Below are 14,766 nucleotides of genomic sequence, written 5' to 3'. Positions count from 1 at the left end.
TTCATTTATTTCTGCTCTAATCTTTGTTATTTCCTTCCTTCTACTAACTTTGGGCTTTGTTCTTTTTCTCACTCCTTTAGGTATAAGGTTGTTGTTTATTTGAGATTTTTTTTTTGTTTCTTGAGGTAGGTGGGCTGTATTGCTATAAACTTTCCTCTCAGGACTGCTTTTGCTGCATCCCAAAGATTTCAGACTGTTGTTTTTTCATTTTCATTTATCTCTATGTATTTTTTTTTATTTCCTTTTTGATTTCTTGGTTGATTCATTTTTTGTAGCTTTTTTTTTTAAAACCTTCCATATATTTCTGTTATTTAGATTTTTTTCTTTTAATTGATTTCCAGTTTCATACCACTGTGGTCAGAAAAGATGCTTGATATAATTTCAATCTTCTAGAATTTATTGCGACTTTTTTTCTGTCTTGACATGTGATCTATCTTGGAGAATGATGCATGTGCACTTGAAAAGAATGTATTCTGTTATTCTTGGCTGGGGTGTTCCGTATATATCTGTTAGGCCCATCTGGTCTAATGTGTCATTCTAAGCCCCTGTTTCCTTGTTGATTTTCCATCTGGATAATCTATCCATTGATGTAAGTGGGGTATTAAAGTACCCTACTATTATTGTATTACTGTCAGTTTCTCCCTTTATGTCTGTTAATAATTGTTTTATGTATTTAGGTGCTCCTCTGTTGGGTGTTTAGATATTTACAATTGTTATATTCTCTTGTTGGATTGTTCCCTTTATTATTATGTAGAGCTCCATTTTCTCTTGCCACACAATCTTTTTTTTAAAGTCTCTTTTGTGTGATAAGTATTGCTTCCTGTTTTTTATGTTTTTGTTTTTGTTTTGTTCTCATTTACATGGTATATGTTTTTCCATCCCTTTACTTTCTTTTTTTTTTTAATTATTTATTTATTTGAGAGACACAGAGCACAACCGGAGTGGGTGGGGCAGAGGGAGAGGGACAAGCAGACCCCCACCCCACCCCCGCTAATCAGGGAGCCTGATGTAGGGCTTGATCCCAGGACCCTGAAATCATGACTTGAGCCAAAATCAAGAGTCAGACCTCCTTGGGTTAGTTTTGTTAGGATTTTTGGGTGCTTCCTGGATCTGGATGTCTCTATTCTTTCACAGATTAGGGAAGTTTTCAGCTATTATTTCTTCAGAAAAGTTTTTTTGTTCCCCTTGCTCTTTCTTCTTCTGGGATCTCTATAATGTCATTGCATTTTACTTGATGATGTCACTGGGTTCCTTTAACCTATTCTCATTTTTTGTTTTTTTTTATTATTCTTTGTTCTTTTTGCTGTTCAGCTTGGTTGCTTTCCATTACTCTGACTTCCAGATTGCCAGCCTGTTTTTCTGCATCCTCCAAGCTGCTGTTGATTCCCTCTAGTGTAGATTTTATTTCTGCTATTGAGTTCTTCATCTCTGACTGGTTCCTTTTGTATTTTCTCTCTCTTTGTTGAAGGTCTCACTGAGATTCTCCACTCTTTTGTCAAGTCCATTGAGTATCTTTATGATCATTACTTTGAATTATTTATCAGGTATTGATGATCGCCATTTCATTTAGCTCTTTTGCTGTTATTTGACCTGTTCTTTCATTTGGGACATACTCCTCATTTTTTCTTACTCTCTGTTTCTGTGTATTAGGAAGGTTAGCTACATCTCCTGGTCTTGAAAGTAGTTGCCTTGTGTAGAAGAGGTCCCTGTAGCACAGTGCCCTCTGGCCACCAGAACCAGGCATTCCAGATGCGTCTCCTCTGTGGGCCACACACTTTCCACTGTTAGTGCTGAACCTTGTTTGCTTCATTACAGTCAGCTGCAATGACCCACTTTGCCTACTGTGAGTACACTGGGCAGGATTCGGTCTTGCATTGTTGAGTGGCCTTTCTGAGGTCACCATTGGCTTGTAGGTGGGTGATGTCACTAGTCAGACTAGCTGACTAGCATACTAGTCATATGCACTGAACAGCAGGACTCTCTCCCTGCACAGCCAGCTGAAAGTCTCACCTGCTGGAACTGTGGGCACACTGGTGTGTGGGGTTATCTCCCCCTCTTTCTGGGGAAGGAATCACTTTGGAGTGGCACTAGTCCCTACTGGGGCAACTTATAGGGTGTGGCAAGGGCAAGGGCTTTGGAGGGATATCTGCTAAAATGGGTGGGTTGGATAAGGAAGGACCACAGGGGAATGTGAGGACAGTGCCAACAGAATAGGTGGAGAATGTTTATACTGGTTCCCACAAATGTATGACTATCTAGGCGGGGGTAGGGAAGAGAAATGGCACCAACTGGCACTTTTATTCTTGGAGAAGTCTCCTGAAGATCTCTTCCCCTATAGGGCATGTTCTGAGATTAGTAAATGAATCTACCTTATGTAATACCACAGGCGTTTTTCAAACTGCTGTTTCTTTGCTATCTCAGCAGGGTTATTTATTATGTTGGCTCTTTAAGGGCAGGGACTCCATTTCCTCTTGCTCTCCAGCTCTCCCTGGGCTAAACCCACTGGTTTTTAAAGTACCAGTGGAATAATAGCCATCCTAACAGGTGTTGTCAAGTTCCAGATTTTAGGGGAAAAGATTTTGGTTTTTTACCATTGAGTGTGATGTGAGCTTTGGCCTTTTCATATATGGCTTTTATTGAGTTGAGGCAAGTTCCTTCTGTACTTTTTTTTTTTTGAGAGAGTATCATGAAAAGGTAGTTAATTTGTTAAATAATTTTTTTGGACTTATTTAAATGATCATGTGATTGTTTTTTGTCTTTCATTCTGTTAATGTGATGTGTCACATTGTTTGATCCATGTATGTTGACCCGTTCTTGCATCCCAGGGATAAATCTCACTTGGTTATGGTATGTGATACTTTTAATGTGCTGTTGAGTTAGGTTTGCTAATAATTTGTTGAGGATTTTATTTTTTCATTTTTTTAAAAGATTTTATTTATTTGACAGAGAGAGACAGTTAGAGAGGGAACACAAGCAGGGGGAGTGGAAGAGGGAGAAGCAGGCTTCCCACTGAGCAGGGAGCCCGAAGCAGGGCTTGATTCCAGGACCCTGGGATCATGACCTGAGCCGAAGGCTGATGCTTAAGGACTGAGCCACCCAGGCGCCCCATTTGTTGAGGATTTTTACATCCATGTTCCTCAAGTATATTGACCTGTGGTTTTCTTGTGGTGTTTTCATCTGGTGTTGATATGAGGGTGGTCGCTGGCCTATGAAATGAATTTGGAAGTGTTCCCTCTATTTTTTGGAAGAGTTTAAAAAGGATTACTATTAATTATTTTTAAATGTTTGATAGAATTCACCTATGAAGCACTCAGCTCCTGGGCTTTTTTTTTTTTTGCTGGGAGGTTCCTGATGATTGATCAGTCTCAGTATTTGTTACTGATCTGTTTCATCCTTTTTTTTTTTTTGAGAGAGAGAGAATGCACTCATGCATGTGAACAATGAAAGGGGCAGAGGGAGAGGAAGAGAGAGATTCTTAGGCAGGCTCCATGCCCAGCGCAGAGCCTAATGCAGGGCTCAATTTCATGATCCTGAGATCATGACCTGAGCCAAAATCAAGAGTTGGACACTTAACCAACTGAGCCACCCAGATGCCTTTTCTGCTTCATCTAGATTTATTCTTAGGTTTTATGTTTCTAAAAATTTATTCATTTCTTCTGAGTTGTCCAACTCTTCATCATATAATTGTTCATAATAGTTTCTTATAATATTTTTATTTCTGTGGCATCAATGGTAATGTCTCATATTTTAATTTCTGATTTTACTTATTTGAGTCTTCTCTCTTTTTTTCATACTTGGTCTAGCTAAGGGTTTGTTGATTTTGTCTTTTTAAAAACCAACTCTTAGTTTTATTTATTTTTGTATTTTTCCATCCTTTATTTTTTTTAAAGATTTTATCTATTTATTCATGAGAGACAGAAGGAGAGAGAGAGAGAGAGAGAAGCAGAGGGAGAAGCATGCTCCCAAGGAGCAGGGAGCCCGATGCGGGACTTGATCCCAGGACCCTGGGATCATGACCCGAGCCGAAGGCAGACGCTTAACCACCTGAGCCACCCAGGCACCCTCTTTATTTTCTCTATTTCTTCTCTGACCTTTATTATTTCCATCCTTCTACTAACTTTGAGTTTAGTTCTTCTTTTCCTGGTTACTTGAGGTATATAAATTTAGGTTATATGTTTGAGATCTTATCACTGTAAACTCTTAGTACCTTTCTTGTTATATCCCTTAAGCTTTGGTATGTTGTGTTTTTGTCTTCATTAGTCTCAAGATATTTTAAAATTTCCCCTTTGATCTTTGTGTTTGAGTATTGTATTTCTGTAGCTAGACTAGTTTCCTGAGCACAGAAAATGTGCCTATTTTCTTTTTCTTTCTTTCTTTTTTTTTTTTTCAGGAAGCTTTACCTGAACCTCCATGTTGCTGTCCTCTTTGCTTCCATAAAGACTTGTGTGTACATCTCTCATTGTGCTTCTATTGAAATTACTTGCAGAAATGTCTGTTCAATTAGACTGTAAGCTTATAAGGGCAGAGAGTGTGTCTTGGTCACCTTTGTACCCTGGCATAAGCACAATGGCTAGCATGGAGGGTCCACTCAGTTCATTTGTGAATTCATTCTGTCACTCAGTCAACAAATATTTATTGAGATCTTATGATGTGCCAAGCACTAGTCTAGGTTTGAGTATATAACAGAGACCAAAACTGGTAAGTTTCTGCCCTAAAGAAACTTATGTTCCAGTTGAGAGAGCGGACAATTAATGTAATAAGTAAGTCAAATAAACATTATGTTGTTAAGTAATGAAAAATAAAGGAGGGAAAAGATTAGGAAATTGAGGGGGGTGTGTTGAAATTTTGGGTAAGCAGTCTCGCAGCAAAAGTGTCGTGTAAAGACCTAAAGAAAATGAGGTAGTTAGCTCTTAGGATGTTTTTAGGGGGGAGAATAGCAAGGACAAAGGCTTCATAATGGGTGAAGCCTATATGTCTGGCATGTTTGGAGAACATCGAAGAGAACAGTGAGAGGGAGAGTAATGGGAAATTAAGTTAGACAGAAAGGTGGTTGGGGAAGATTGTGGAAGGCCTTGAAAATTCTGGTAAAGCCTTGGGCTTTTAGTCAAAATGAGATGGGAAGCCCCAGTGGGCTGCTTTGGACAGAGAAGAGATAAGCGAACTTAAATGTTTTTGGAACTAAATGGGCCAAATATGCATAGTACAAGAAGACACATAACTTGTATGCCTTTATAATCTAAATTTTTAAAGGAGTAATTTAGAAGATTCCAAACCCATAATATCGTTTTAAAAATACTGACTTAAAATCTGTGATTAAAACAAAATAAAACTTGCACCACCCAGTGGAGTTGGGGAGCACTACATTTAGGCAACCCACTTGGAAATTTTATCTTTTATCTACATTAACCAAAATAACTGGATAGTTGTCATTTCTGTGTACTTGGCAAAGATTTGGCCATGTCTACTAACATTGTTGTCAAGTTATTTTATCTTAAGTAAGAAAAAATTGAAGAGCTACAAACTTATCAAGTCCTTAGCAGCGAAGATTTGGGAAATATAGATTAAATCATTTTTGTGAATTTTGGGATGAATATACAGTAATTAATTAGGGCTGCATCTACATTTAAATAGGATTTATTTATTTGCTTAAGTTTGTTACTTTGGAATATTGAAAGGCTGACCTAGATTGTTGTAGTCTCTTAAAAAATAAAGTCTGAGAATCGTTGTACAGAACGAAGTGACTTCCTCTTTTCTTTAATAGTCTATTTTTATTAGCTCCCATTTATATGCCACTACACACAATTTGTGTAATGGGAAATCTTAAATCATTTTTCTTCCTTCCTTCCTTCCTTCCTTCCTTCCTTTAAATTTTTGAGATCTGGACAATTTTAATAGAAAAAATATTTCAGGGGAGCATGATTATTTTTAAAAAAGTAAGAACATTCTCCAAATTTTGTTAATTTCAAGAATAGCGTCACTAAATAAATACCAGGTATTAAAAGGGTTGCATAAGCAAATATGCTGTTGTCCTTGCTCTTACAAAGTTGTTTTATTTAATAGTCAAGGAGATGAAATTGTACTTTTTTTCCTATAATATAAATTGAATGTTATCTGGACTGTGATAGCATAACATTGATAAAAGGGGCATAATCAGTTGGTGATATAATCTTACCGAATTCACTTCACATGATTTGTTTGGTGACACCTGCTTGTGAGGATCAGTATTGTATTTTGGAAATACTCTTTGGAAATTGTAAACAATCAGTGATTAGGTCCAGCCTCTTCCCTAGGCTCTCCGTAGATCCAGCTTGATCTGCAGAACAGTTTCACTGCTACCAGCCCCTGCCGTTCTGCACATCAACACCATACGATTACAGGAAACAAACCACAGATATGCCAGAACATTCCTGGCTGTCTGTACATTTTGTTTCACAGACCCTACCCTGAAAACAATGAACAAACCTTGAGATTACAAATGATCTTACTAACAATTTAAGAGACTTTGAATTTTTGACTTCCTGCCTGCAGGAAGGAAATGACAGTTGGAAGTGTGGGGAACAGGTGTTACCCTGGACAGCATGATATCTTCTGCTTACTAAAATAAAAAACACTGCATCAACATTCCTACGTGGAAGTGAGTTCTAACCACAAGACTCAGTCTTTCCACCACAGACCCAGCTCCAGAAAACCCGATCTGTTTCCTACCAGGAAGTTGTTAAACCCAGCATTAAAAAGCAGAGTAAGGGGCAGAGTTCTTCGAATCAGTCTTGGATGAATCCAAAGTAAAGAATTTGGGGATGTGAAAATGCCCCCCTCCGTGTCCTTCCAGTTACTTGCATGGCGGACTCATCAGGGGACTTAGAAGGGAAAGAATCAGGATTGGCATAAACTGGTCTCAGCTGAAGGGTAGGTGATTTCAAACCCTCTCTCATCTCCTTTTGTCTTTGTCTCCAAGTTAGGGGTCTAGCATTATTTCCTCCCAGTAGCTTAACGTTGCTAGCTTGTTTTCTCTCCCTGGTGAAGGAACCTACCCTGCCTCCCAGTCTGTTACAGAAATTTTAGACAAATAGATACTTTAGAAGAGCTGAGGACTCTTAAATAATAAAAGGCTATGCCTTGGTCCAGACAAATACCAGCCAGTCCTCCCCAGCCCGCTTTGTTAATGGTTCAAATCCATTATGGAATATGCATTTTTGAGGGCATATGGATTACAGAAGGTGGGGAAAGATACTGGAACACTGGGACCTAAGTCTTTGTGAATGCTTGCGAAGAGGCATGGTCTTTTCCTAACATGCATCTTGAGATGAAGAAACTGCAATCCCCAGAGGCTTGGTTTTCTCTCTTCTCTGGAGACCGAATAGAGCCATGGCTGTGCAGGAAGGAAACCTGGGGGCTGTAATTGGACCACACAAGGAAATTAAATCTTGTAGGCTGAGAGGACAGATTGTATTGGGACAGGTAATACATGATTTCTCCTTCTGAAAGGTCAGTGTGAGAGCCAGAATTCCCTCGGAATAACAGATGAGTTAGCCATTATCAAAGCTTGGCACATTCGCCTTCCTGCCCACCACTTCTCTTACCCTTTCATCTCCATCTGTTCCTTCCACAACATCTTTCAAGGGCCTAATATGTGATAGAAGCGCTGTCCTGAGATAGATGATACAAAGATAAAGATGAAAGCAAGTGTTCTCTGCCTTCAGGGAGCTTCCAGTTTGTAGGGGACCCCGTGTGCAAACCATATAGGGAGACAAGTGCTACGGTACAAGTGTGGGTGAATCCAGAAGGATTCAGTAGGTGTTTTGACTCAAAGGAGGAAATGCTTACTTCCGTTTGGAGAAGAAGAGTAGGGAACGTTTTCAGAGGGGAGGAAACTCTTAGAGTGGTGCCTGTAGGAAGAAGGCTATGTTCTTCCCGCTCTCATGTGAGATCAGGAGAAGGCAATAAAATTCTGCCCACACTGCCCAGCCGGCAAACCGTTATTCAAGGCTCTCCCCATCTGCTTGCCTCCTGGCTATTTCAGTGCTCTTTAGTGCTGCCATCTAAGGGATAAATGGAAGTGGAATTTATTTATGTTGCTTTTGCTGAGATGTTAGGGAAAACAAACTGGTGGAGGAAAGATTTAAAAAATAGAACATTAAATTTTTATTAAGCCAGAATTGCCTTGTTTAACTGATTGTTACTAAGCTAAAATTATTTTCTAATTTTTATGCTAGTGAAATATCACAGTTATGCAAATATTAATAAATCAAAAATGAAAACCCCTTCACCCCACCTCACCCGTTCCCCAGGGTCAGCACTGTTAGTTTGATGAGTATATTTCTGGATTTTTAATTTATGCTTAAATCCACAACTATGATATTTTAAAACAAAAATGAGATTGTGCCATTCACATTGTTATACATAGCATCTGCAGCCTGCTTCTTTCTCCTACCCCTCTCCTGACTCACATGAACAGTCTTAGAACAATTTTCAAAGAAAATGTCATTATATGACACCGAGAAGGTTGCTGTAGTAATATATGGATATTGCTTTGAGTCAATAGAAAAATCAATTTGGCCAAAACTCACCTCCTGCGAGAAGCCCTCTCTGATCAACTCTACTCTAATTTCTTTTCTTCAATCCCTTTTTCTGAATCATCCAGTAGCCTTACATCTTGTTTTTGTATAATATTTGGCCTCTGCTCATAAACATATCCCTTTCTTGTACTCAAGCCCTTTTGGTTGCCAAGACCGAAGCGCCCGTTTTGTAAGCCCTTTGGTTGCCTCTCCCTGTTGATCTTTTGCAGTCTTCTCGCTCTCTGTGTTGGCTTCTTTACTCATTCTTCCGTTCCCTCACCACTTGGCTTCCATTTGTTTCTTGGTTCATTCAGCAAATAAGTACCTAGTGTCACAACATGCCAGGGGGAGTTCTAGCACATACAGTTTGGGTCATTTTAATCCTGACTCCAAATCATGGCCTTTTTTAATTCCACTTACCAAGTTCTCCCACGTTTCTTGGTTCACATTTCTAGGCTGGATGACGTGGCCCAGTTTACGGAGGGACATTCTGCGGCCCAGGGCCTATTCAACAAGATGTGGCTGGAGAGGGGCGTGGAGGACGGTGCTGGGAGAGCCCTTCACAGCCCTGACATGCCCCGCTCACTCCATCAATGTTCTCAGGTCTTACCTGTGTATTGGTGACATATACCTAACCAGAATGTAAGTCAGGAAGGACTGTATCTCTACGATGATCTGTTCACAGAAAGTGTTTATAAACAATGTGAACACAGGTGCTCTTTCCTCTACGTCAAGGTGGGCTTGTTGTGTGTAGCGGGCGAGCATCACAACCTCCCTCCTGTTCAGAGAAGGTATAGCTAGTTATCAGAGCTTTCTGTGCCATAGAGAACTGCAGGTCATATCACACGAATGCTGTCTTTGAAGGTAAAGGCAAAGAGAGATTAGGAACTGGAGGAAAATTACATGTGAAAAATATAAAGCGAGTGCCATTTTTAAATTCCCATACATGGAAATAAAAATTGAGTATTTAAAATGGAATTAAAGATCTGGGCCAGACCTTTGCTTGGAGCCAGGCAATTTTATTCAACAACTCTCTTCAAATGCCCAGGTCACAATTCCTATTAATACACAGAGTTTGTAGAAGAAATTATAATACAACATAGCACTGATGACTCAAGACAGACGGCTAGGAGGTTAGAGTCTAATTTGTATCCAGTCTCTCTTAAATAGAAAGTTTTGTCAGGGATGATGCAGAGAATCAATGACAATTATATGTTATTAGAAACAGTTGGTGACAGAACTACTGCTTGAATGGCTTTTCTACCCTGTCCTTTCCTGTTCTTGGTACTGGTCTTCCAGGTCTCTTCGTTCATTTGAGAGGACGTCTGCTAAACATCAGCAGATTGGAAATTCAAGTTCAAATGAAATAGATCGTTTGAAGAACCGGCTGACTAATTGTGTTGCAGTGGGAGGGCAGGAGGCTGTAATCCTCAGACCCGCCACCAGAATCCTAGGTGTACCGGGGAGCCAGGCAGCGCAGGGCCCCTTCTGCAAAGGGCCTGCCTGGGGAGAGAGGAACCCAGAGAAATACTGGCATGCGTCAGGCTGCCAGCAGGCACAGGGGAAGCCATCTAAAGAAGCAAGCGTGTGGAAGGGATCAGGATCAGTGCTCCCCTCATGGTTCTTGCTTCATTGGTTGCAGCAAAGTCTCTCCCTCCTGCCCAGGTTGCTCTGTGGCTTCCCCCCTGGCTTCCCCACCTCCAGGTTAACGCTGCTCCCGTCCTTCCTCTACACCAGCACTCACTACCCTTTCCAAATGATCAAGTTAAGTGGCTCTTCTGTCCAGAAAACATTGCTTTTTCACTGACTGCCTCACACACACACACACACACACACACACACACACACACACACACACACACACACCACACCACACCACCCCATCCCACCCCATCCCACACCCAAATCCTTCAAGGAATGTTTACATTCTGACCCCAGCCAATTCTAATATCCCTGTCCCTACTTCCTGCCATGTGACACCAGATTCTTATAACCACTCCAGGCTCCTGGCTTCTTTTTTTGTGTCTGGAATGTTACTGACACCCCAAAACCTGCCATCTGTCTTCCTCATCCTTATGTCTCCCTTCCCTTCCCACAGTCCAAAGAGGAAGTTCTCCTCTGTGTTACCATAGCACTTAGGTTGTACTTCTGACCTCAGTGATTTTAGTTGTTCACAGGTTTGTTTTCTCTACTGGACTTTGAGCATTTTTAGGGCAGAAATCTTTTGTCCATTCACCTTCGCACCCCAGCACCTAGCAAAGGCAAAGTGCTCATTGCAGGTGCTCAGAAGTAGTGTTTGAAGGGAGGATAATCATGGAGACGGTTGTTGTCTTTTAAATATTTGATATGCTTTTGGACTAGATATAAACAGCTCTTAATATGTCAATCCTGATAATAAGTTTCCAACACATGTTGGTTTCCTCACCAGCAAAATAAAAATGTTAATCTGGGTTACATAACAATTAATGTGCAAGAAAAATAGTTTTAGTACCAGGAAGCAATCTGGTTAGGAGGTTGGCAGTGTGAATCCAAACTCCCTTTTCAAGAACTTTGAAGAAAAACAAGGGGTAGTCTTCCACGATGAAGACCCAGGTTTTGGGTATCTCTTTTTGCCTGGATTTGCTTAGATATAGAAATTGGGGATTGGATTACAGCTCTTCTCCTTTAACTCTAAAATTATATAATTTCAATGGTTCTACTGAACAAATGTTAAATATTACATAATTTTTTTGTGTGCTCCAATTGGCAATCCAAGCTACACTGAAAGACCTGCTTTTTACCAGTGCTGCAAAGCATATTCAGAAATTCATTTGACTTTGAATAATGGGACGTGCAAACACATTAAGTGATCATTTCCACAGCTGTTCTGGTTCTTTAAGAGGCCTCGCTTGTTAAGTTGGAAGATCATTGAACCCTATGAGGGTCAATAAAAGAATAAAAAGTCACTGGTTAGTGATTTCAGGACAAGGAACTTGATCCTAGGTCAGTATTGGTGTCCGTATGCTGCTCACAACCAAAGGGGAAGTGTTGATCCTCAGCAGCTTGCCCTTCCTCAGGATGGCTTCTGGAAGACTAATCAAGCTCCTGGTTTTTGAACTTCTTGAGTTTACTGCTTTCTCCATTCCCACACTCGTGATTGTGGAACAGTTTGCCACTGCCTATCAAAGCAGAGCAGGCAACCCTGAGAAAACGCATTACTGGCTGATTGTTTCCTGTTCGATCGCCTATGTGGCTTCAGTAACTCTACTGATTTGGGTTCCCATAAAAGTTATCTTATACAAGAAGCATCACCTTTACAAAAAAATTAAAGGATGGTAAGTAAAAGGGTTCTAAAGCAGGGGAGCTCTGTGATGCTTTCAAAGATACTTTCTCAGGTACTATGGGTAAGGATGTCAGCATAGCACAAATGTACATAATGTATGCACATTATGATTAGTGAGAAGTAATTAGCACCATTTCTATAAATGTGTTGATATTATGGTATCTTCCTTTAAAAAAAAATAGGGGCATTTTTCCTGACTGATAGCAACACATTACATGTGTTCATAAGCTTGCAGTTAGCATGAGTCTATGATATCCTGAGTACTAAATGTTGGACCTAATTCCTCTATACACTGAACTGCATAAAGTTATCACAGTTAATTTATAGAAATCATAATTGTAAGATTATAACATAGAATTTTACTTTTGTGTGAAACAAAGTAATGTCTATTCTGAAATGTTTATATTGCATTGTTTGGCAGGTCTAAAGCATCCTTTGACCCTTAACCAACTGAGATTTTTAAGCAACAAGTCTCTTTACTTAAATTTAAAAAAATAATACTTTACTATGTTAGTAAATTCTTTTTCCCTGGTGTGTGTGTATGGGGGGGACGGGAACTGCTTCAGTAATAATATAAAAATATTTTAAATAAATTAAGATTTAATGTTGGTTCAGCAGTAATTTGATGACCATATCACCTGTATGGATTAAGTACAAATAATCTCTGGTACTAATACATTTTTCCTGTTAGAGCTTCAGATCTGATTTTTACTCATCTGAGATTTCTTTGTTTTCTTTGCTTCATTAAACCTTCTTTCATACTGATCTTTATTTATTTATTTTAAAGATTTTATTTATTCATATGACAGAGAGAGGGAGAGAACAGCATGGGGAGGGGCAGAGGGAGAGGGAGAAGCAGGCTCCTGCTGAGCAGGGAGCTTGATTTAGGTCTCCATCCCAAGACCCTGGGATCATGACCTGAGCCAAAGGCAGACCCTTAACCGACTGAGCCACCCAGGCATCCGTCATACTGATCTTTTATTTTAAAGTCAAAAAAAATCAACACATTTGAAAAGCAAGCAGCTGGGAATTTTAACAAGGGCAGAAATGTAAAAATCATAGAGACGGCAGTCTAGTTGTATCGGGAGGGTGCAGAAGGGGAGAACTGAAGTGTGGACTTCACAGGTGTTCTCTGGGTGCCAATTCTAGATGTGGCTTCACGAAACTTGTCAGGGGACTTTCAGTTCCCTGAGGGCAAATATACTGAAAGGTTTCTGGAAATAAACCATTTGGTTGACACTGCATTTATGAATGGGGTTTAGGGATTTTCCAAACCTTGACCCAAAGTCTCAGGATTACCTATGGAGCAGGTTTGGAGCTGAGCTGGGCCCTTCACTCCTCACACCACCTAGGAGTTACTTTGGTGGTTCAGGACTCCTGGCTGGGCTGGGAGTTTTGAGGGAAGGATGGAATATCCAAATAACTGTAGAAACCATTGGTTTACTCCAGCCCAGAAAGGCACTCCTTATATATATATATATATATCTCAAATATATATATATATATATCTCAAATATATATATATATCTCAAATATATATATATATATATATATATATATATATTTTTTTTTTTTTTTTACATTGACTCAAATCCCTGGGACTCTAGGTTCTGAATATCATTCAGGCAGCAAAACTTCCATATGAATTATCATCATTATCATTAAGTTATAACTGCTTCTTTACCGATCATGTATGTCCTGAGAGATTTACATGTGAATTTCATTTCCTTCTATACTACCTTGTAAAGTAGGTATTTTCCTGAGTTCATCATTATTATTCCCAAGAGGAAATTTATGATTAGAGAAGTTATGCAACTTCCCTGGTCATTTAACTAGTGAGCGAGAGGACCAGACTTTGGACCTCCGTCCATCTGACTCCATAATCAGTACTTCTAACCACTCTCCTAATCTGTGTCTTTGAATGACAAGATCCTAATCTGCTGGGGTAAATTGAGGGTAAGGAAGAGAGTAGTCTTTCCTTTCTATTCCCCAGTACACATTTTGTTTTACAAATCTGGTCCACATCTTCCCCTTGTGCTAATGAGTCTTGGTCTGTGTCACAGTTGTATGTTCCAGTGAATTCTTTGGGGAAATACTCTTCTGGTCTTTCATTTTCTTTGTAGGTGTGACTGGCCACAGGTGTTCTAAATAATATACAATAGGTTATTTAGTTTTAGTGCAACTGTGAAACTGTTTCCTCATGGCCTTCTTCATGAGCACTGTCATATTGCTATCTCTTAACTGGCATAGAAGAGAAGAGTTACCTAGCACTATTCTTGAAACTTTACGCATTCTGTACTATTAAAATTAAGCTTTATGACAGCCTGGCAAGCTATGTGCTAGTGTTCTCATTTTAGAGATAAAGAAATAGAAACTCTTACAAGTGATCAACTTTGTCAGGTAATAAATTCATAAGTGGTGGAGCTGGGATTTTAAGCCCAGATTGGTCTGAATCTGTGCTCTTTCCTTTATCTTGTGTAACTTTTCCTTTATTTTTTTTCTGTCTTTGAATGCCAAGTGTATTTCAAGATCAACATAACTCGTTTGGTGTCATTAAGATATATTCCCTCCAAAGATGTATATTTGGATATTCTATATGATTCTCCACATTGTGTATATGGATATTTTAATATATGTGGTAAGGCAGAGTGTTTATCTTAATTGCTAGCTGAAGATGATGCAAAAACAATTGGTATTATAGAAGGTAGGGATTGAAATAATGATTTTTAAAGAATGCTTAAATAGTTGTTTACACAAAATCTTAAAGATCCTAAGCATTCACAGATAGATTGTTTTGAGCCTATTTGAGGACATCCCTGTAAGTTCATGATGGCATTATTAGCCCCATGAAGCTGGTATGCAGGAGAGAATGAGTCATACAGCTAGTAA

The 14,766-nt window shown here is 39.4% G+C and overlaps 1 protein-coding gene across 1 annotated transcript in view; it reads left to right on the top strand.

The window, feature by feature from the left end:
- Positions 1-11,557: 11,557 nt before the first annotated feature.
- Positions 11,558-14,766, top strand: part of TMEM236 (transmembrane protein 236) — a 34,430-nt gene continuing 31,221 nt past the window's right edge. The window contains exon 1 of the mRNA XM_027591695.1: positions 11,558-11,869. Within this exon, the coding sequence (XP_027447496.1) occupies positions 11,613-11,869 (257 nt within the window). The 5' untranslated portion in view covers positions 11,558-11,612. The remainder of the gene's footprint in view (positions 11,870-14,766) is intronic.

The sequence above is a fragment of the Zalophus californianus genome, chromosome 9 (assembly GCF_009762305.2).
Source record: "Zalophus californianus isolate mZalCal1 chromosome 9, mZalCal1.pri.v2, whole genome shotgun sequence".
NCBI classification, from domain to species: Eukaryota; Metazoa; Chordata; class Mammalia; order Carnivora; family Otariidae; genus Zalophus; species Zalophus californianus.
Note: the sequence above shows the minus strand (reverse complement) of the source record. Positions and strands in the feature narration are given on the sequence as shown.